Source organism: Loxodonta africana, chromosome 4 (genome assembly GCF_030014295.1).
Source record: "Loxodonta africana isolate mLoxAfr1 chromosome 4, mLoxAfr1.hap2, whole genome shotgun sequence".
Lineage (NCBI taxonomy): Eukaryota > Metazoa > Chordata > Mammalia > Proboscidea > Elephantidae > Loxodonta > Loxodonta africana.
In genome coordinates, this window is record NC_087345.1 from 190886781 (window position 1) to 190908765 (window position 21985).

Sequence of the window (21985 nt, forward strand, 5' to 3'; positions counted from 1 at the left end):
CAAGCAATATCAAAACATATAAAAAAGCAGGACAAGATGGCTCCAACAAGTGACCAAAATAAAGAATCAGATGACCTTCCAGTAGCAGGAAAGGCAATGAAACTATTTGATATGGAATTTAACAGTAATATTTAGAGCTCTACAAGAGATTAGGAAAGAGATCAAGGAAAACACAGGCAAAACCAACAAAAACATACCCAAAATCAAGGAAAACATAGAGAAAACAACACAATAATTCAGGAAAATAAAATAAGAACAAAACATCAAAATAAATAATTAGAATTCATACAAAAATCATCAATTAGAAATCCAAAATATACACAACAAAATTTCAGAAAGGAACAATTAATAGAAAGTTTTGGGAGCAAATTTGAAACAATGGAACACAGAATCAGTGAGATTAAAGACAAATCCACAAACGTCACTTTGTTTGAGGAAAAATCAGAGAAAAGAAAGAAGAAAACCTAAGAATTATGTGAGACACATCAAGAACAAAAACTTACATGTGATTTAAGTTCCAGAACAGGGGGAGAAAAAGAAAAAAAAAAGATTGTTGAAGATTTGCAGGAAGAAAATTTTCCAACTACCATGAAAGACAAAAAGCTGACCATTTAAGAAGCTCAACAAACCCCACGTAGGATAGATCCTAAAATAAAGTTTCCAAGAAATATCAAAATCATACTTGCCAAAACCAAAGACAAAGAATCATAAGAGAGAATCAAGAAAAATGAAAAGCACTAACAAAGGGGAAACAATAAGATTAAGCTCTGATTCCATGGCAGAAGCCAAGCAGGAAAGAAGGCAAAGGAAGATATATGTAAAATCTCAAAACAAAAAAACTGCCAACCAAGAATAACATATCCTATAAAACTCCCTCTCAAATATGATGCTGAAATTAGGCATTTCCAGATAAACAGGTATTAAATGGAGAAGAGACAGTCTCTTTAACAAATGGTGCTGGCAAAACTGGATGACCATCTATAAAAAAGTGAAACAGGACCCATATTTCACACCATACACAAAAACTAACTGAAAATGGATCAAAGACCTAAATTTAAAACTTATAATGATAAAGATTATAGAAGAAAAAATAGGGACAATACTAGGGGCCCTAATACATGTCATATATACAACACAAACTATAACTGGCAGTATGTAAACTCAAGAAAATAAACTAGATAACTGGGACCTCCTAAAAATTAAACACTTTTGCTCATCAAAAGACTTCACTGAAAGAGTAAAAAGAGAACCTACGGATTGGGAAAAATATTTTGGCTACAACATACATGACAAGGGTTTAATCTCTAAAATCTATAGAATACTTTAATACCTCAACAACAAAAAGACAAACAGCCCAATTAAAAACTGGGCTAAACATATGAACAGGCACTTCACTAATAAGACAGTCAAAAAGCTAATAGACACAGGAGGAAATGCTCTTGATCATTAGTAATCAGAGAAATGCAAATCAAAATTACAGTGAGATACCATCGCACCCCAAGATTACTGGTATACAAACGCACACACACACACACACAAAAAAAAAAAAAACAGAAAATAACAAATGTTGGAGAGGTTGCAAGGATATTGGAACTCTTATGCACTGCTGGTGGTAATGTAAAATGGTACAACCACTATGGAAAATGATATGGCACCTCCTTAAAAAGCTAGAAATAGAAATACCATACCCAGAAATAACCATAAGATCCAGCAATCTCACTCCTAGGAATATATAGAGAAGTCACACAAATAGACATATGCCTATGTTCATTCCAGCATTATTCAAAATAGCAAAAAGTTGGATACAACCAAAGTGCCTATCAACAGATTAACAGATAAACAAATTATGGTACATACACACAGAGGAATACTACACAACAATAAAGAACAATGATGAATCTGAAAAACATCTCACAACATGAATGAATCTGGAGGGTATTTGTCAGAAGAGGACAAATAATGTATGAGACTACTATTATAGCTTTACGCACATTTAAAAAAAATCATTAACTACAGAGTAGACAAGTGGTAAATTTGGTGAAGGGAAAGAAAAAACACTATATAGGGGACGTCCATACTACATGCCCAAGGCAAAGTCATAGAAGCTTCCTAGATACATCCAAACACTTTGAGGGACTGAGTTACTGGGGCTGAGGGCTGGTGACCATGATTTCAAGGAACATCTAAGGTCAACTGGCTTAACAAATTTCATAAGGAAAATGTTCTGCATCCTACTTTGGTGAGTGTTGTCTGGGATCTTAAAAATAAGTGAGTGGCCATCTAAGATACATCTATTGGCCTCATCCTTTCTAGAGCAAAGGATAATGAAGAAAACCACAGATACAAGGAAAATATTAGTCCAAGGGATGAATAGACTGCATGAACCACAGCCTCCATTAGCCTGAGCCCAGACGAACTAACTGGTGTCCAGCTACCACCACTGACTGCTCTGACAGTAATTACAGTAGAGGATCGTGGACAGAGCAGGTGAAAAATGCAAAACAAAATTCAAATTCGCAAAATGACCAGACTAACTGGTCTGACAGAGACTGGAGGAACTTTTCTATGGCCCCCGGGCACCCTGCTAACTCAGAACTGAAACCACCCCTGAACTCCACCTTTTAGCCAAAGATTAGACAGGGCTATGAAACAAACAATAACACATGTGAGGAACAAGCTTCTTAGTTCAATCAAGTATTGAGACCAAGTGAGCAACACCTCCCCAAAAGCAAAGACAAGATGGCAGGATGGAACAGGAAAACTGGACAAATGGACACGAAGAACCCAGGAAGGAAAGGGAATGGAGGAGAGTGCTGACACTTTGCAAGGAGTGCAAACAATGTCACACAACAATTTGTGTATAAGTTTTTGAATAAGAAACTCATCTGCACTATAAATTTTCACCTAAAACAATAAATTTTTTTAAAAAGTGAGTAGAATAGCTTTGAAAATACTTGCACCAAGCATATTGTAAAATTACAATAGCACTGACTTAATAGGGATTAATTTCTAAATTGATACGTTCTAAAACTAATAGTATCTAGCTAATTTTCCATGGCTAGTTTTTTTTTAGTAAACACTAGAGTTTCACTACATAAAGACTTTCACCCATGTAACACTTTAGAGGTACATTGTCAGTAAAGATTCATACTTAATTAAAATCCAGGGAAGAAAAAGAAAGCACGAAAAGTTAGTCTTCAAAAGCTCTTGTGTTCTTACCACGTCGACTCTTTAATTGTGTCTCCTTTATTATGTCTTTTCCAACAGCATTTGTCAGGTGTTCTATATCAGTCTCTACAGACACACACAAAAAAATTTTTTAAACATTTTATAAGATAACCATTAATGTGTATGAGTGAATTACTAACTTAATTAGCATTCATTTCTTGATACTGAAATGGTGGATATAAGACATTATGCATTTGTGAAAACCCATAGGATTGTACAACACAGTGAACCTTAATGAAAACAAAGGAGTTCAGTTCGTTATAATTTATGATGTTGCCTGGCCACCATTACCAAATGCTTTGATCAAGAAATCAATAGGCGAATCCTGATCAAAAGGGGAAAAGTTGGAACAGAATCTCAAATTCTTACAGAATCCAGACTTACCGGACCTATTGAGACTGGAGGAACCTCCAGATCTATCGGTCTGAGAAAATTAAGCTGTTAACCAAAATTATCTCTTGAAGTCATCTTTAAATTTAACAACAGATTAGCTAAATTACTAAAGAATATTCACCATGGGGATTGCACTATTTTAAAGAATTGTCTATCTAGGATCAAAGTGACAACAGTAACTATAAAGCAAAGATGAGAAGTTTATGGGGTAGTGAGTCTAAGTCAGCAGTAGCGAAACAATACAGGTAGAGATAGTGAGAATGGTGACACAATGTGAAGATTGTAAACAATGCATTGAATTGTACACATAGAAATTGTTGAATGAGTGTATGCTTTGCCAAGTATACTTTCACCAAAATTAAAAAATTTTTTAATTATAATAATAATTTATTAATATTGGTTCATCAATCACAACAAATGTACCACACCAATGCAAGATATTAATAATAGGAGAAACTGTTAATGCAAAAGGAATCACTATTTTGCAACCCTTACTGAAATGATAGATCTGGGACTATCATCAATGGTGGCCAAACCATTTGTTGAAATGTTGATGATACATATTGCAATGGAAGTATTAGGCTGATACTGCCTGAATCCTCAGCTACTAAAAGTGAGACAACTGGACATCAAGTGTCTTATTAAATAATGCTATGGGAAGTACACAGCACCACATACAAAATAGACATGCCTAAAATATTGAACCTGAATATAATCAAGCTTTAAGATCTAACTACCAATTAAATGGAAAATGAGGGATAAGGAACCATGAGGAAGCAGTTAGTCAAAGACAGAATGTGGGATATTATACAGGAAAAAAATGACCCTTACTTCTTTCTGGTCATTCTTACCTCAAACATATTGAGTTTCATCTTGGACATGCACAGATAGATCCTCAGCCAAAGACTCAAGGTGGCTCTCTGGAGCTCTCCCAAGAGCTCTGTCTTTTTACACCTCCTCCTTCTTTGCTTATATTCTGCCCTTCAAAATTTTTAGTTGTCTCTGCTTACCACACTGTGGAGTCTGTCTCAACTCAGAAATATTATCAGGCTATATTTTGTTTTCCCTTCCTATGCTGCAGTATAAAAATTGTCTTCTATGCTGTCTATATCCCAAGGTCTGAAAATGATCATTTCATATATTATATTGTCTACTTTCTTAGTTGTTTGTAGTGGGAGAGCACTCTCCAATAGCAGTTAATGTATTTGATCTTTTTTGACTTTGCAAAATGACAATTTGTATGGTTCATACTAATTTATTTTTGCACAGGGTCCCCAGAAAAGGACTTGCTAATGGGTTGGTTGTAAGATGGTAAAGAAAGAAATCAAAATTGACTCCAAAGTTTTTGTTCTAAGCAACTATAGTTTTACTACCCTTTTTCCCTTGAATTACTTATATTTCTTTCTTCAACCTTTATTTCATTGCAAAATATAACAAAGATCTAGAAAATCCCATAAAACATATATTGCTTAATGACCACTCAGAATCAAGAAACAGAAAATTTCCAACCATAAACCCCCCACAGGCCTCATCCCAGTAACAACAATAACCCTCTCCTCTTGAATTAACCACTATCCTAACTTTATTGTAATCACTTTCCTGCTTTTCTCAATGATTTTATTAGCCAAGTGTGTATCTATAACCATCTTAGTTTAGTTTTGGCTTTTTAAAATATGTCTCTTTTAATCTTTGAGTTATCCCTTATACCTTCTTTCCTTTTTCCTTGCACTTTTACAACTAATTTGTTGAGAAATTAGGTTCTTTGGTTTCCTGCTACTTGGATTTTCCTGATTGTCTCCTCATAGTGTAGTTTAAGATGTTCCTCTGTATATAACCTATAAATTGGCAACTGGATCTCAATTGTTGGTAAGATTCAGTTCCAATTTTGGGGGGTTTGGGGGACAAGATAACTTCACTGATGTTCATTGTCTTCTTCATTATCTTCCATTAGCACAAACATAATGTCCAGTTGTATCCCTTTGTGCAATATCAGCAGCCATTAATGCTTAATGCTTGATCCATTAATTCACTATGAATTTCAGAATAGTGATAGTATGATTCTACCCTTCATATTTTATTTATTAGCTGCAATACTTCTATAAAGAGAAATATCTCCACTTCACCAAGTGTACACTTGGATACCCACCATATGTACAGTTCACATGTGCAAGGTAGAACGAATGCTTCATCTTTTCTCTTTCTTTCATAGTAATTTCCAAAATAATGATTTTGTTCCACATCATCTTTAAAATGTAATCAATTAACCTCCTCTTGGTTTCAGCTGATGTTATTACATTAGACCTCTAACATTCCAGTGAGTACCTCTTTTGAGGTTCTCAGGTCCATCAGGCACTTACCTCTTCTTCTTCATGCAGAGATGCTGATACCACACAGGTCTTGCAGCTATTGGAGATTTTTCACCACATGCTCAAATTTAGGGGTTAATGTTAATATTCTGTCACTTAACTTGTAGGGGGGGAAATTTTCCACTGGTTTTTAATTTTGCTATCTTAGTTGTTACATATTTATCAGGGGTAGACGGAGAAAACTCAAAAACAATGTCACAGTCACACCCATATTCCCTCAATCTTCCCAATTTTTGCCTTTTATTTTACTTGCTAAGAGCCCCAGTGGTGCAATGGTTAAGTGCTTGGCTGCTAACCGAAAGATCAGCGGTTCAAACCCACCAGCAGTTCTGCTGGAGAAAAGACTTGTCAATCTGCTCCTGTAAAGATTACAGCCTAGGAAATCGTATAAGGTAGTTCCACTCTGTCATCGCCCATGCTTCTGTCAGTTTGTTGTACCGTGGGGGCTTGTGTGTTGCTGTGATGCTGGAAGCTATGCCACCAGTATTCAACTACCAGCAGGGCCACCCATGGCAGACAGGTTTCAGCTGAGCTTCCGGAGTAAGACAGACTAGGAAGAAGGACCTGGCAGTCTACTTCTCAAAAGAATTAGCCAGTGAAAACTTTATGAACAGCAGCAGAACATTGTCTGATATAGTGCCAGAGGATGAGTCTCTCAGGTGGGAAGGCACCCAAAACATAAATGGGGAAGAGCTGCCTCCTCAAAGTAAAGTCGATCTTTATGATATGGATGGAGTCAAGCTTTGGGGATCTTCATCTGCTGATGTAGCATGACTTAAAACGAGAAGAAACAGCTGCAAACATCCATTAATAATCAGAATGTTGAATGTACAAAGTATGAATCTAGGAAAACTGGAAATCATCAGAAATGAAATGGAACACATAAACATCAATATCCTAGGCATTAGTGAGCTGAAATGGACTGGTATTGGCCATTTTGAAGCAGACAATCATATGGTCTACTATGTCAGGAATGACCCTAAAGAGGAATGGCATTGCATTCGTCGTCGTAAAGAACATTTCCAGATCTATCCTGAAGTACAATGTTGTCAGTAATAGGATAATATCCATACACCTACAAAGAAGACCAGTTAATACAACTATTATTCAAATTTACACATGAACCACTAAGGACAAAGATGAAGAGACTGAAGATTTTTACTGGCTTCTGCAGTCTGAAATTGATCAAACATGCAATCCAGGTGCACTGATAATTACTGGTGATTGGAATTCAAAATTTGGAGACAAAGAAGAAGGACTAGTAGTTGGAAAATATGGACTTGGTGATAGAAATGATGGCAGAGATCAAATAACAGAATTTTGCAAGACCAATGACTTCTTCATTGCAAATACCTTTTTACACCAGCATAAACAGTGAGTATACACATGGACCTCACTCGATGAAATACACAGGAATCAAATTGACTAATCTGTGGAAAGAGATGATGGGAAAGAACAATCTCATCAGTCAGAACAAGGCCAGAGACTTACTGTGGAGCAGATCACCAACTGTTCATGTGCAAGTTCAAGTTGAAACTGAAGAAAATTAGAACAAGTCAATGAAAGCCAAAGTATGACCTTGAGTATATTCCACCTGAATTTAGAGACCATCTCAAGAATAGATTTGATGTGTTGAACACTAATGACCAAAGATCAGATGAGTTGTGTAAGGACAGCACGCATGAAGAAAGCAAGAGGTCATTAAAAAGACAGGAGAGAAAGAAAAGACTTAAATGGATGTCTGAAGAGACTCTGAAATTTGCTCTTGAACATAGAGTAGCTAAAGCAAAAGGAAAAAAATGATGAAGTAAAAGAGCTGAACAGAAGATTTCAAACAGCAGCCTGAGAAGTATTATAATGACATGTGCAAAGACCTGGAGGCAGAAAACCGAAAGGGAAGAACATGCTCAGCATTTCTCAAGCTGAAATAGCTGAAGAAAAAATTCAAGCCTCAATTTTCAATTTTGAAGTATTCTATTATTTTCTTGAAGGAAAATATAAAACGACACAAGAAGCATCAAAAGAAGGTGGAAGGAATATACAGAGGCACTATACCAAAAAGAAATGGTTGATGTTCAACCATCTCAGGAGGCAGCATGTGATCAGGAACTGATGGCACTGGAGGAAGAACTCCAAGTTGCACTGAAGGCATTGGCAAAAAACAAAGCTGCAGGAACTGAGATGTTTCAACAAACGGATGCAGCACTGGAAGTACTTGCTCGTGTATGCCAAGAAATTCAAAAGACAGTTACCTGGCCAACCGACTGGAAGAGATCCATATTTTATGCCTATTCTCAAAATGTGATCCAACTAAAAGCAGAAATTATCGAACAATATCATTAATATCACACACAAGTAAAATTTTGGTGAAAATCATTCAAAAGTGGCTGCAGGAGTACATCAACAGGAAACTGCCAGAAATTCAAGCTGGGTTCAGAAGAGGACATGGAACCAGGGATATCATTGCTGATCTCAAATGGATCCTGGCTGAAAGCAGAGAATACCAGAAAGATGTCTACCTGTGTTTTATTGACTATGAAAAGGTATTTGACTGTGTGGATCATAATAAATTATGGATAACATTGCAAAGAATGGGAATTCCAGAGCACTTAATTGTGCTCCTGAGAAACTTGTACATAGATCAAGAGGCAGTCGTTTGAACAGAGAAAGGGGATATTGTGTGGTTTAAAGTCAGGAAAAGTGTGTGTCAGGGTTGTGTCATTTCACCACACCTATTCAATCTGTATGCTGAGCAAGCTGCACTATATAAAGAAGAACAGGGCATCAGGATTGGAGGAAGACTCATTAACAACTTGTGTTACGCAGATGACACAACCTTGCTTGCTGAAAGTGAAGAGGGCTTGAAGCGCTTACTGATGAAGATCTAAGCCCACAGCCTTCAGTATGGATTACATCTGAACATAAAATAAAAATTCTCACAACTGGACTAATAAGGAACATCATCATAAAAGGAGAAAAGATTGAAGTTGTAAAGGGTTTCATTTTACTTGGATCCACAATCAACACCCATGGAAGCAGCAGTCAAGAAATCAAATCGGGGGGGCAAAGATGGCTGACGAGGCAGATGCTACCTTGGATCCCTCTTGCAACAAAGACTCGGAAAAACAAGCGAATCGATCACATACATGACAGTCTATGAACCCTGACCATCAAACACGGATCTAAAGAGTTGACCTGAGTGACAGCTGAGCGAAAAGCTGCATCCTGAACCAGCGACCACTTCTGGAACCCGCGACCCCCCCCACAGCCTTGAGCCCCTGAAGTTCCCTGCTGCCTAGTGGCGGGGTTGATTGTGGCTTGCTGAGGCGGAGCAGGCATGGGACACAGCCCTAGCCCCTAGCCCCCTGCGGTAACCTCCGTAGAGACTCAGCCAGCGCAAGCAGTTTGCACGCCGAAGGGGCTGACGAGAGAACAAACAACCACGGGGAAGCAGCGACTGTTTTTGGAGCCTGGAGCCAGCGTCCCAGTCACAAAACCTTGGCGTCGGGCTTCGGACTGGGCGCAGGGAAGCTGAGCACAGCATCGGCTTCTGAGACAGCACAAGCATGGAACACAGGCCTGACCCTTGGGGGCAATCTCTACCCAGCCAGTGCACACAGTCCACGCGCGCCTCTGGAATCTCTGATAAAACAGTATCCCAAGCAAGATAAGTAACTTTGTCTATATTCCGGGGTGCTACTCTCTACTATTTATCTGAACCCTCCTCTCCCCTTCCCAGGCAGCTTCATTAACATTGGAATTTCCTGGGCCAGAGAGTGAAGTGCTATGTGGTTTCTTTTTTCTTTGTTTGTTTGTTTTGTCTTTTCCTAATCCATTCTCCTGGCTTGAGAGAAGCAGCTACAAAAAACCCAGGGACCAAGAATCCTTCTCTGACTTCCCAAAATTGGACTAAAAATACAGAACCAGCTCCAGCCAAGCATTTGAGATCCACAGTCTTGGGCTTTCATCCCTACATGAAACAAGGTGGCTATTATAATGCAAAGGCAATTCTGATAGGGATCTGACTGTAATTGTTTTAGTGGATTACTCGAAAGACAAGTTTCCCAGGTCTGATATCTCTACCTATTAAACAGAGCCCTCACTGACCCACAACGGGGGACTCAGGGCTGGAGCTCTACCCAAACCACCTGACCTCCTGCCATAGGGGTCTGAGGATAGTAACATCTACCAATCTGTAGAGGTACATGCATTGGGTGCTTAAGGTACAGCTGCAGAGCCCACCCACCAAAGTGCTTTAGGAATAGAGACACACTTACCTCACTGGCACTTGGGGGAAGACTGTCAGCATCCTGCCCCCCCTGGAATGTGACCCCCTGCTGCTACTAGAATCTGGTGCACACAACTATCACCACTACTCCTCTGAGCAAATAGGTGACAGTCTACCTCACACACTTGATGACCCAAAATCAGATTCTACTCAAAAATAGTGAATGGACTCTTAGGGTTATATTTCTGGTAATGGCCCAAACCAGCTGGTAAGAGGACATAAGTGATTCAAAGCCTACAACAATCAAGACAGCACAATCTAGTAGCCCATCTATGTACATTGAAAGAAAACAAAACAAGATAAGTCTCAGTGAGCAAATATAAAATAAACCATTACAATATCTTATAGATTGCTTGGAGACAGCAGTCGATATCAAACCACATAAAGAAGCAGACCGTGATTGCTTCTACAACTTCCCAAATTAAAGAATCAAAATCTTTCCCAAATGAAGATACAATCCTGGAACTGCCAGATGCAGAATATAAAAAACTAATTTACAGAATGCTTCAAGACATCAGGGATGACCTCAAAAATGAAATAAGCCAATCTACAGAAAAAGCCAAGGAACACACTGATAAAGCAGTTGAAGAAATCAAAAAGATTATTCAAGAACATAGTGGAAAAATTAATAAGCTGCAAGAATCCATAGAGAGACAGCATTCAGAAATCCAAAAGATTAACAGTAAAATTACAGAATTAGACAACTCAATAGGAAGTCAGAGGAGCAGACTCTAGCAATTGGAATGCAGAGTGGGGCAGTTGGAGGTTAAAGCTATTGACACCAGTACAGCTGAAGAAAAATCAGATAAAAGAACTTAAAAAAATGAAGAAACCCTAAGAATCATGTGGGACTCTACCAAGAAGGATAACTTGCGGGTGATTGGTGTTCCAGAACAAGAAGGGATAACAGAAAATACAGAGAGAATAGTTGAAGATCTGTTGGCAGAAAACTTCCCTGACATCACGAAAGACGAAAGGATAGCTATCCAAGATGCTCATTGAACCCCATATAAGATTGATCCAAAAAGAAAATCACCAAGACATATTATCATCAAACTTGCCAAAACCAAAGATAAAGAGAAAATTTTAAAAGCAGCCAGGGATAAAAGAAAGGTCTCCTATAAAGGAGAATCAATAAGAATAAGTCCAGACTACTCAATAGAAACCATGCAGTCAAGAAGGCAATGGGATGACATATATAGAGCACTGAAGGAGAAAAACTGCCAGCCAAGGATCATATATCCAGCAAAACTCTCTCTCAAATATGAAGGTGAAATTAAAACATTTGCAGATAAACACAAGCTTAGAGAATTTGCAAAAACCAAACCAAAGCTACAAGAAATACTAAAGGAAATTGGTCAGAAAATCAATAACATCAGATACCAACACAATACAAGGTCACAGAACAGAACATCCTGATATCAACTCAAATGAGGAAATCACAAAAACAAATTAAGATTAATTTTAAAAAGAAAAAAATGCTCAAAACAGGGAATCATTGAAGTCATTACGTAAAAGATCACAATAATCAAAAAGAGGGACTAAATACAGGAGGCATAGAACTGCCATATGGAGAGGAAAACTAGGCAATATAGGACGATACAAGTTAGGTTTTTACTTAGAAAAAAGGGGGAAATATTACGGTAACCACAAAGAGGTATAACAATTCCATAACTCAAAATAAAGACCAAGAAAAACATAACAACTCAGCAAACATAAATTCGACTACTATGAAAATGAAGAACACAAAATTTACAAAGAAAAATGTCTCAGCACAAAAAAGTAAGTGGAAAAATGAAATTGTCAACAACACACACAAAAAGGCATCAAAATGACAGCACTAAACACATTCTTATCTATAATTACACTGAATGTAAATGGACTAAATGCACCAAAAAAGAGACAGAGAGTCTCAGACTGGATAAAGAAACACGATCTGTCTCTATGCTGCCTACAAGAGACGCACCTTAGACTTAGAGACACAAATAAACTAAAACTCAAAGCACGGAAAAAAATATATCAAGCAACAACAAGCAAAAAAGAGCAGGGGTAGCAATATTAATTTCTGACAAAATAGACTTCAAAGTTAAATCCACCACAAAGGATAAAGAAGGACACTACATAATGATTAAAGGGACAATTGACCAGGAAGATATAACCATTTTGAATATTTATGCACCCAATGACAGGGCTGCAAGATACATAAAGCAAATTTTAACAGAACTGAAAAGTGAGATAGATACCTCCACAATTATAGTAGGAGACTTCAGCACATCACTTTGGGAGAAGGAGAGGACTTCCAGTAAGAAGCTCGATAGAGACATGGAAGACCTAATTGCTACAATCAACCAACCTGACCTCATTGACTTATACAGAACACTCCACCCAACAGCTGCAAAATATACTTTTTTTTTCTAGCGCACATGGAACATTCTCTACAATAGATCACATATTACATCATAAAACAAATCTTTGCAGAATCCAAAACATCGAAATATTACAAAACATCTTCTCAGACCACGAGGCCATAAAAGTGGAAATCAATAACAGAAAAATTAGGGAAAAGAAATCAAATACTTGGAAACTGAGCAATAAACTGCTCAAAAAAGACTGGGTTATAAAAGACATAAAGGAGGGAATAAAGAAAGTCATGGAATGCAATGAGAATGAAAACACTTCCTATCAAAACCTCTGGGACACAGCAAAAGCAGGGCTCAGAGGTCAATTTATATTGATAAATGCACACATACAAAAAGAAGAAAGAGCCAAAATCAGAGAACTGTCCCTACGACCTGAACAAATAGAAAGAGAGCAACAAAAGAATCCATCGGGCACCAGAAGAAAACAAAAAATAAAAATTAGAGCTGAACTAAATGAATTAGAAAACAGAAAAACAATTTAAAGAATTAACAAAGCCCAAAGCTGGTTCTTTGAAAAAATTAACAAAATTGATAAATCATTGGCCAGACTGACTAAAGAAATACAGGAAAGGAAATAAATAACCCAAATAAGAGATGAGATGGGCCATATCACAACAGACCCAACTGAAATTAAAAGAATCATATCAGATTATTATGAAAAATTGTACTCTATCAAATTTGCAAACCTAGAAGAAACAGATGAATTCCTAGAAAAACACTACCTACCTAAAGTAACACAATCAGAAGTAGAACAACTAAGTAGACCCACAACAAAAAAAGAGATTGAAACGGTAATCAAAAAACTCCCAACAAAAAAAAGCCCTGGCCCCGATGGCTTCACTGCAGAGTTCTACCAAACTTTCAGAGAAGAGTTAACACCACTACTACTAAAGGTATTTCAAAGCATAGAAAATGATGGAATACTACCTAACTCATTCTATGAAGCCAGCATACACCTGATACCAAAACCAGGTAAAGACACCACAAAAAAAGAAAATTACAGACCTATATCCCTCATGAACGTAGATGTAAAAATCCTCAACAAAATTCTAGCCAATAGAATTCAACAACATATCAAAAAAATAATCCACCACGACCAAGTGGGATTTATACCAGGTATGCAAGGTTGGTTTAATATTAGAAAAACCATTAATGTAATCCACCATATAAATAAAACAAAAGACAAAAACCACATGATCTCATCAATTGATGCAGAAAAGGCATTCGACAAACTCCAACACCCATTCATGATAAACACTCTCAGCAACGTAGGAATTGAAGGAAAATTCCTCAACATAATAAAGGGCATCTATAGAACGCCAACAGCCAACATCATTCTAAATGGAGAGAGCCTGAAAGCATTTCCCTTGAGAACGGGAACCAGACAAGGATGCCCTTTATCACCACTCCTATTCAACATTGTGCTAGAGGTCCTAGCCGGAGCAAGTAGGCTAGACAAAGAAATAAAGGGCATCCGGATTGGCAAGGAGAATTAAAATTATCTCTAATTGCAGATGACATGATCTTATACACAGAAAACCCTAAGGAATCCTCCAGAAAACTACTGAAACTAATAGAAGAGTTCGGCAGAGTCTCAGGTTACAAGATAAACATACAAAAATCACTTGGATTTCTCTACATCAATAAAAAGAACATTGAAGAGGAAATCACCAAATCAATACCATTCACAGTAGCCCCCAAGAAGATAAAATACTAAGGAATAAATCTTACCAAAGATGTGAAAGACCTATAAAAAAAAACTACAAAGTACTAGTGCAAGAAACCAAAAGGGACCTACATAAGTGGAAAAACATACCTTGCTCATGGATAGGAAGACTTAACATAGTAAAAATGTCTATTCTACCAAAAGCCATCTACACATACAATGCACTTCCGATCCAAATTTCAATGACATTTTTTTAAAGTGATGGAGAAACAAATCACCAACTTCATATGGAAGGGAAAGAAGCCCTGGATAAGTAAAGCATTACTGAAAAGAAGAAGAAAGTGGGAGGCCTCACTCTACCTGATTTTAGAACCTATTATACAGCCACAGTAGTCAAAACAGCCTGGTACTGGTACAACAACAGGCACATAGACCAATAAAAAAAAAAAAAAAAAAAATTTTTTTTTAGAACAGAATAATTGAGAACCCAGATATAAATCCATCCACTTTATGAGCAGCTGATATTTGACAAAGGCCCAGTGTCAGTTAATTGGGGAGAAGATAGTCTTTTTAACAAATGGTGCTGACATAACTGGATATCCATTTGCAAAAAAATGACACAGGACCCATACCTCAGACCATGTACGAAAACTAACTCCAAGTGGATCAAAGACCTAAACATAAAGACTAAAACAATAAAGATCATGGAAGAAAAAATAGGGACTACATTAGGAGCCCTAATACAAGGCATAAACAGAATACAAAACATTACCAAAAATGACGAAGAGAAACCAGATAACTGGGAGCTCCTAAAAATCAAACACCTATGCTCATCTAAAGACTTCACCAAAAGAGTAAAAAGACCACCTACAGATTGGGAAAGAATTTTCAGCTATGACATCTCCGACCAGCGCCTGATCTCTAAAATCTATATGATTCTGTTAAAACTCAACCACAAAAAGACAAACAACCCAATTAAAAATTGGGCAAAGGATATGAACACGTACTTCACTAAAGAAGATGTTCAGGCTGCTAACAGATACATGAGAAAATGCTCTTGATCATTAGCCACTAGAGAAATGCAAATTAAAACTACGATGAGATTCCATCTCACTCCAACAAGGCTGGCATTAATCCAAAAAACAGAAAATAATAAATGTTGGAGGGGCTGAGGAAAGATTGGGACTCTTATACACTGCTGGTGGGAATGTAAAATGGTACAACCACTTTGGAAATCTATCTGGCGTTTTCTTAAAAAGTTAGAAATAGAGCTACCATACAACCCAGGATTCCCACTTCTCGGAATATACCCTAGAGAAATAAGAGCCTTCACACAGATATATGCACACCCATGTTTATTGCAGCTCTGTTAACAATAGCAAAAAGCGGGAAGCAACCAAGGTGTCCATCAACGGATGAATGGTTAAATAAATTATGGTACATTCACACAATGGAATACTATGCATCGATAAAGAACAGTGATGAATCTGTGAAACAGTTCATAACATGGAGGAACCTGGAAGGCATTATGCTGAGTGAGATTAGTCAGATGCAAAAGGACAAATATTGTATAAGACCACTATTATAAGTTCTTGAGAAACAGTATAAACTGAGAAGAACACATTCTTTTGTGGTTACAAGAGGGGGGAGGGAGGGCTATTTACTGATTAGTTAGTAGATAAGAACTACTTTAGGTGAAGGGAAGGACAATACTCAATACATGGAAGGTCAGCTCTACTGGACTGGATCAAAAGCAAAGAAGTTTCTGGGATAAACTGAAGGCTTCGGAGGTCAGCAGAGCAAGGCGGGGGTTTGGGGACTATGGCTTAAGGGGACTTCTAAGTCAATTGGCATAATAAACTCTATTATGATAACATTCTGCATCCCACTTTGAACTGTGGAGTCTGGGGTCTTAAATGCTAACAAGCGGCCATCTAAGATGCATCAAATTGTCTCATCCCATCTGGATCAAAGGAGAATGAAGAACACCAAGGTCACATGATAACTATGAGCCCGAGACAGAAAGGGCCACATGAACTAGAGACTTACATCATCCTGAGACCAGAAGTACTAGATGGTGCCCAGCCACAACTGATGACTGCCCTGAGAGGGAACACAACAGAGAACCCCTGAGAGAGTAGGAGATCAGTGGGATGCAGACCCCAAATTCTCATAAAAAGACCAGACTTAATGGTCTGACTGAGACTAGAAGAATCCCGGCGGTCATGGTCCCCAAACATTCTGTTGGCCCAGGACAGGGACCTTTCCAAAGACTACTCATCAGACATGGTAGGGACTGGACAATGGGCTGGAGAGAGATGCCGATGAAGAGTGAGCTACTTGTTTCAGGTGGACAGTTGAGACTGTGTTGGCATCTCCTGTCTGGAGGGGAGATAGGGGGGTAGAGAGGGTTAGAAACTTGCAAAATTGTCATGAAAGGAGAGACTGGAAGGAGGGAGCGGGCTGACTCATCAGGAGGAGAGTAAGTGGCAGTATGGAGTAAGGTGTATATAAGCTTACATGTGACAGACTGACTTGATTTGTAAACTTTCACTTAAAGCACAATAAAAATTATTAAAAAAAAAGAAATCAAATGATGCACTGCATTGGACAAATCTGCTGCAAAGGACCTCTTTAAAGTGTTCAAAAGCAAAGATGTCACCTTGAAGACTAAGGTGTACCTGACCCATGGCTTTTTCAACTGACTCATATGCGTGTGAAAGCTGGACAGTAAATTAGGAAGACTGAAGAACTGACACCTTGAATTGGGGTGTTGGTGGAGAAAATCGAATACACCATGGAGTGCCAAAAGAACGAGCAAATCTGTCTTGGATGAAGTACAACCATAATGTTCCTTAGAAGCAAGGATGGCGAGACTACATCTCACATACTTTGGACATGTTATTAGGAGAGATCAGCCCCTGGATTATGCTTGGTAAAGTAGACGGCCAGCCAAAAATAGGAAGACCCTCAACAAGATGGATTGACACAGTGGCTGCAACAATGGGCTCAAGCATAACAATGATTGTGAGGGTGGCACAGAAGCCGGCAGAGTTTTGTTCTGTTGTACATAGGGTCGCTGTGAGTCAAAACCGACTTGATGGCACCTAACAACAAAAACAACATCAGCTGAAATTGACTCAACAATACACAACAGTACTTTACTTGTTTAATATTGATGTAATTTTATGAGTCTTTTTTTTTTAAATAATACCCTTTTATTTGGTTGATCCTCTTTATTAATTCTATAGTCCAATTTTTTAATTTTCTGCTGTTATTTTCTATTTCTATTTTTTGTTTTCAGGGTTTAACATCTGCTTCTTTTTCTATCCTCTGGCAATAAACACTTAATTCATAATGTTTTAGCCTTTCTTATTTTCTATTATATGCAATTAAAACTTTAAGTTTCCTTCTAAGTACCTACTTACGTACCTCTCAGAAGTTTTGGTGAGAAGTGTTTTCATGTTAGTTTAGACCCAGATTTTTTTCTTTTTTTAAATGGCTGTGGTATTTCTTTTTTTATTTTGCTTTAGGTGAAAGTTTACAGCTCAAGTTACTCATACAAAAATTTATACACATGTTGTTTTGTGATATTAGTTGAAATCTGTACAGTGTGACAGCACACTCCCCCTTTCCGCTCCAGGTTCCCTGTGTCCATTCAAACAGTTCCTGTCGCTTCCTGCCTTCTTATCCTGCCTTCGGGCAGGAGCTGCCCAATTGATCTTGTGTATCTGACTGAAGCTAGAAGCACAATCCTTACGTATATCATTTATTGTTTTATACTCGTGTGTAATCTTTGTCTGAAGAGTAGACTTTGGGAATGATTTTAGTTCTGGGTTAACACAGCTTCTGGGGTCATAGTTTCAGGAGTTCCATTAAGTCTCCGTCTGACCATTAAGTCTGATTATGTGAATTTTTGTTCTGCTCCACACTTTTCTCCCACTCCGTCCAGGACTCCCTGTTGTGTTCCCAGTCAGGGCAGTCTTTGGTGGTAGCCAGGCACCATTTAGTTTTTCTGGTCTCAAGCTAGTGGAGTCTCTGGTTTATGTGGACCTTTAGTCTCTTGGGCTAATATTTTCCTGGTGTCTTTCATTCTCCTTTGCTCCCAGCGGGATGAGAACAATTGATGTATCTTAGATGGCTGCTCAAAAGCTTTTAAGACCCGAGACACCACTCACCAAAGTGGGATGCAGAACATTTTCTTAATAAACATTGTTAAGCCAATTGACCTGATACACCCTGAAACTATGGTCCCCAAGCCCCAGCCCCAGCCACTCTATCTCTCAAACTGTGTCATGTATTCAGAAAACTTCTTAGCTTTCGTTTTGATCTAGTTGCGCTGAGTCCTCCTGTACTATGTGTTGTCTTTCCCTTCACCAAAGAGGATCCTTATCTACTATCTAGTTTGTAATTTCCCCTCTCCCTCCCTCCCCAACCTAGTAGCCATCAAAGAATGCTTTCTTCTCTGTTTAAACCTTTTCTTGAGTTCTTATAATGGTGGTCGCATACAATATTTATCCTTTTGTGACTAATTTCACTGGCATAATGCCTTCCAGAATCATCCATGTTGTGAGATGTTTCATGGATTCATCATTGTTCTTTATTGTTGTGAAGCATTCCATTGTGTCTATATACCAAAATTTGCTTATCCATTCATCTGCTGAAGAGCACCTAGGTTGTTTCCATCTTTTGGCTATTGTTGCCAGTGCTGCAATGAACATGGGTGTGCATATCTCTATTTGTGTGACAGCTCTTATTTCTCTAGGATGTATTCCAATGAGTCAGATTGCTGAATCCTATGGTACTTCTATTTCTAGCTTTTTAAGGAAGAACCAAAACATTTTCCAAAGTGGTTGTACCATTTTACATTCCCACCAGCAGTGCATAAGGGTTCTAGTCTCTCCACAACCTCTCCAACATTTGATATTTTGTGCTTTTTTATTTATTTTGTCTGTTTGTGGTGTTGACAGTTTCTTTGTTCTGCTTAATTCTCTGTGCTGAATCTTTTTTCTTTATGTATTTTCTTTTCATCTTTTTCACTATTGTTGATTTTGTATTTGCTAAGACTAAATATTTTTCTTCTTTTTTATTTTGATAGGTAGATTTGTTAGCTTTCTTTGTGGTTATGTTAAAAATTACCTTTATTCGTCTAAGTTTAAACCAATCTTTTATGTCTTGATATTGCCTTAACTTCCTCTCCATATGGAAGTTCTATGACTACACTATTTATTCCTTTTTTGTTTTGTTTTGTTTTAATGTAGTCATCATTTGCATATTGGCATCTCTCTTTCCCTATATTCTGTCTTTTTGCTTTGACTTATTTTTGTGACTTCCCTACCTGGGTTGATATCTGGTTGTTCTGTCTTGAGTTGTTGTCTGGTATTGCTGGTCCTCTAATCAGAGGACTTCCTTTAGTATTTCTTGTAATTTTGGTTTGGTTTTTACAAATTCCCTTAACTTCTGTTTATCTGGAAATGCCCTAATTTCACCACCATATTTGAGAGACAGTTTTGCTGGATATATGATTCTTGGCTGGCAATTTTTTTCTTTCAGTGCTTTATATATGTCATCCCATTGCCTTCTTGCCTGGATGGTTTCTGCTGAGTAGTCAGAGTTTAGTCTTACTGATTCTCCTTTGTAGGTGATTTTTTGTTTATCCCTAGCCACTCTCAAGATTCTATCTTTATCTTTGGTTTTGGCAATTTTGATGATGATATGTTTCGGTGGCTTTCTTTTGGATCTACCCTGTGTGGGGTTCATTAAGCTTCTTGGATAGATTTCTCATTTTTCATTATATCAGGGAAGTTTCCTGCCAGCAAATCTTCAAAAATTCTCTCCATATTCTCTGTTATCCCTCTCCCCCCTCCCCCCCCCCCTTTCTGGAACTCCATTCACTCATGGATTTTTCCTCTTGATAGTTTCTGATATAATTCTTAGAGTTCTTCATTTTTTTAATTATTTTTTTCTGACTTTTCCTCAAATAAATTGGTGTCAAGGGATTCTGACTTCCAGTGCCTCAATTCTGCTCCTATGACTTTCTGTTGAGTTGTCTAATTCTGAAATTTTATTGTCAACCTTTTGCATTTCTAGTTGCTGTCTCTCTATGGTTCCTAGCAGCCTGTTAAATTTGTTGTTCTGTTCTTGAATTGTTTTTCTGAATTCCTCTATTGATTTTTCTGTGTGTACCCTGGCTTGGTCTGAGTTTTGCCTGATTTCCTTTCTTATCTCTTGAAGAGCTCTGCATATTAATCTTTTGAATTCTAATTCTAGTAATTCCAAGACTTTCTCTTCCTCTGGAAAGTTTCCTGATTCTTTATTTTGTTTGCTTGCTAGAGCCATCTTAACCTGTTTCTTTATGTGATTTGATACTGACTGATGTCTCCAAGCCATAAATAAGTTATTGTATTTAATTATTGTATGTTTGTTTACAGTGTCCAAGCTTTTAGTTTTGTTTTAATATCCCTAAGTAGGCTGGGTGAGTTAGCTACTTTGGTTACTGGCTTCTTTGAAGCTCTCACATTCTATCACCAGGTGGTTAGAGCAGCTACTAGGTGTGTGAGCCCAGGAGTCTGTTCACTTTTCATGTGCATATGTGGCTCAGGTGTCCAGGTCATCAGTCACCAAGGGTGTAGTGCAGACTCTCATCTATAGTTCTAGATGGGCATGGCTTGTATAGGGGTATTTGGAGCAGGCACAGGTATCTGGCTGCAGTGGGAGGCTATGTCCTGAGCAAGGCAGGGGGCTGACTGTTTGATTGGCAACTGTAGGGTACCTTGCAGAAACAAAAAGCAAAAGTGCTTTGGAGTAAAGCTTCAATCAATAGGCCACATGGCATTACCACATGAAGAGGAGAAGAATTCAACAAGGTGAAATCACAGCCCACCCAAGGTAAAACATCCATCTTTTCCAAGAGTTTAGTAGATACAATAAGCCACAAAAACTGGAATAATAGAGCAGTATATTTTTTTAAAGTCTGCAAATAAGTGTGCTTGTAATTATTAAGGAAAAATAGAAAGTATAAGAAAATGAAAAGACACAAAAGAACAAACAAAAATAAGCTGATGTGAAATGGAAAAAAGTAATAGAAATGAAATATATAATCCATGAAATTAAAAGCTTATTAATAAGTAAATATAGAGTAGACACAGCTGCAAAGAGAATCATGAATTAAAGATAATTTCAAGGAATGCAGTACTAAGAGTTAAACAGGAGAAAATAGGAGAGACTAAAAACCCATGGAGAATGGAATGAGAACTACAAAGTTGAGTAAGTGATGTTCCAGAAAAAGCAATAAAAATAATTGGATAAGTGCAATATTCAAAGAGATAATGGCTAAAAATTTTCCAGAATTGCTGGAAGTATACAGAATAAGTATATAGAATGATTGAAATAAGTCCACACTTAGATACATGGTAGTGAAACTGCAGAACACCAAAGGAAAAAAAAATACTTCGAAGTGACTAGGGCAACAGTGGGGGTGGTGGCAGGGAACAGATAACATGCAATGTAAAAACAGTTAGGTAAACACTAAACATATAGCAATATAATGAAAAACTTTCAAACTAGTTTTGGGGAAGTTTTAAAATGAAGAAAACAAAATATTTCCAGAGAAGATAGCAAAGGA

The 21985-nt window shown here is 37.7% G+C and overlaps 1 protein-coding gene across 1 annotated transcript in view; it reads right to left on the reverse strand.

The window, feature by feature from the left end:
• Positions 1-21985, reverse strand: part of CCDC7 (coiled-coil domain containing 7) — a 415568-nt gene that overhangs the window by 2337 nt on the left and 391246 nt on the right. Inside the window, exons 36-38 of the mRNA XM_064285199.1 lie at positions 15455-15470; positions 3220-3294; positions 1689-1722 (exon numbers count right to left, since the gene is read on the reverse strand). Of these exons, the coding sequence (XP_064141269.1) occupies positions 1689-1722; positions 3220-3294; positions 15455-15470 (125 nt within the window). The remainder of the gene's footprint in view (positions 1-1688; positions 1723-3219; positions 3295-15454; positions 15471-21985) is intronic.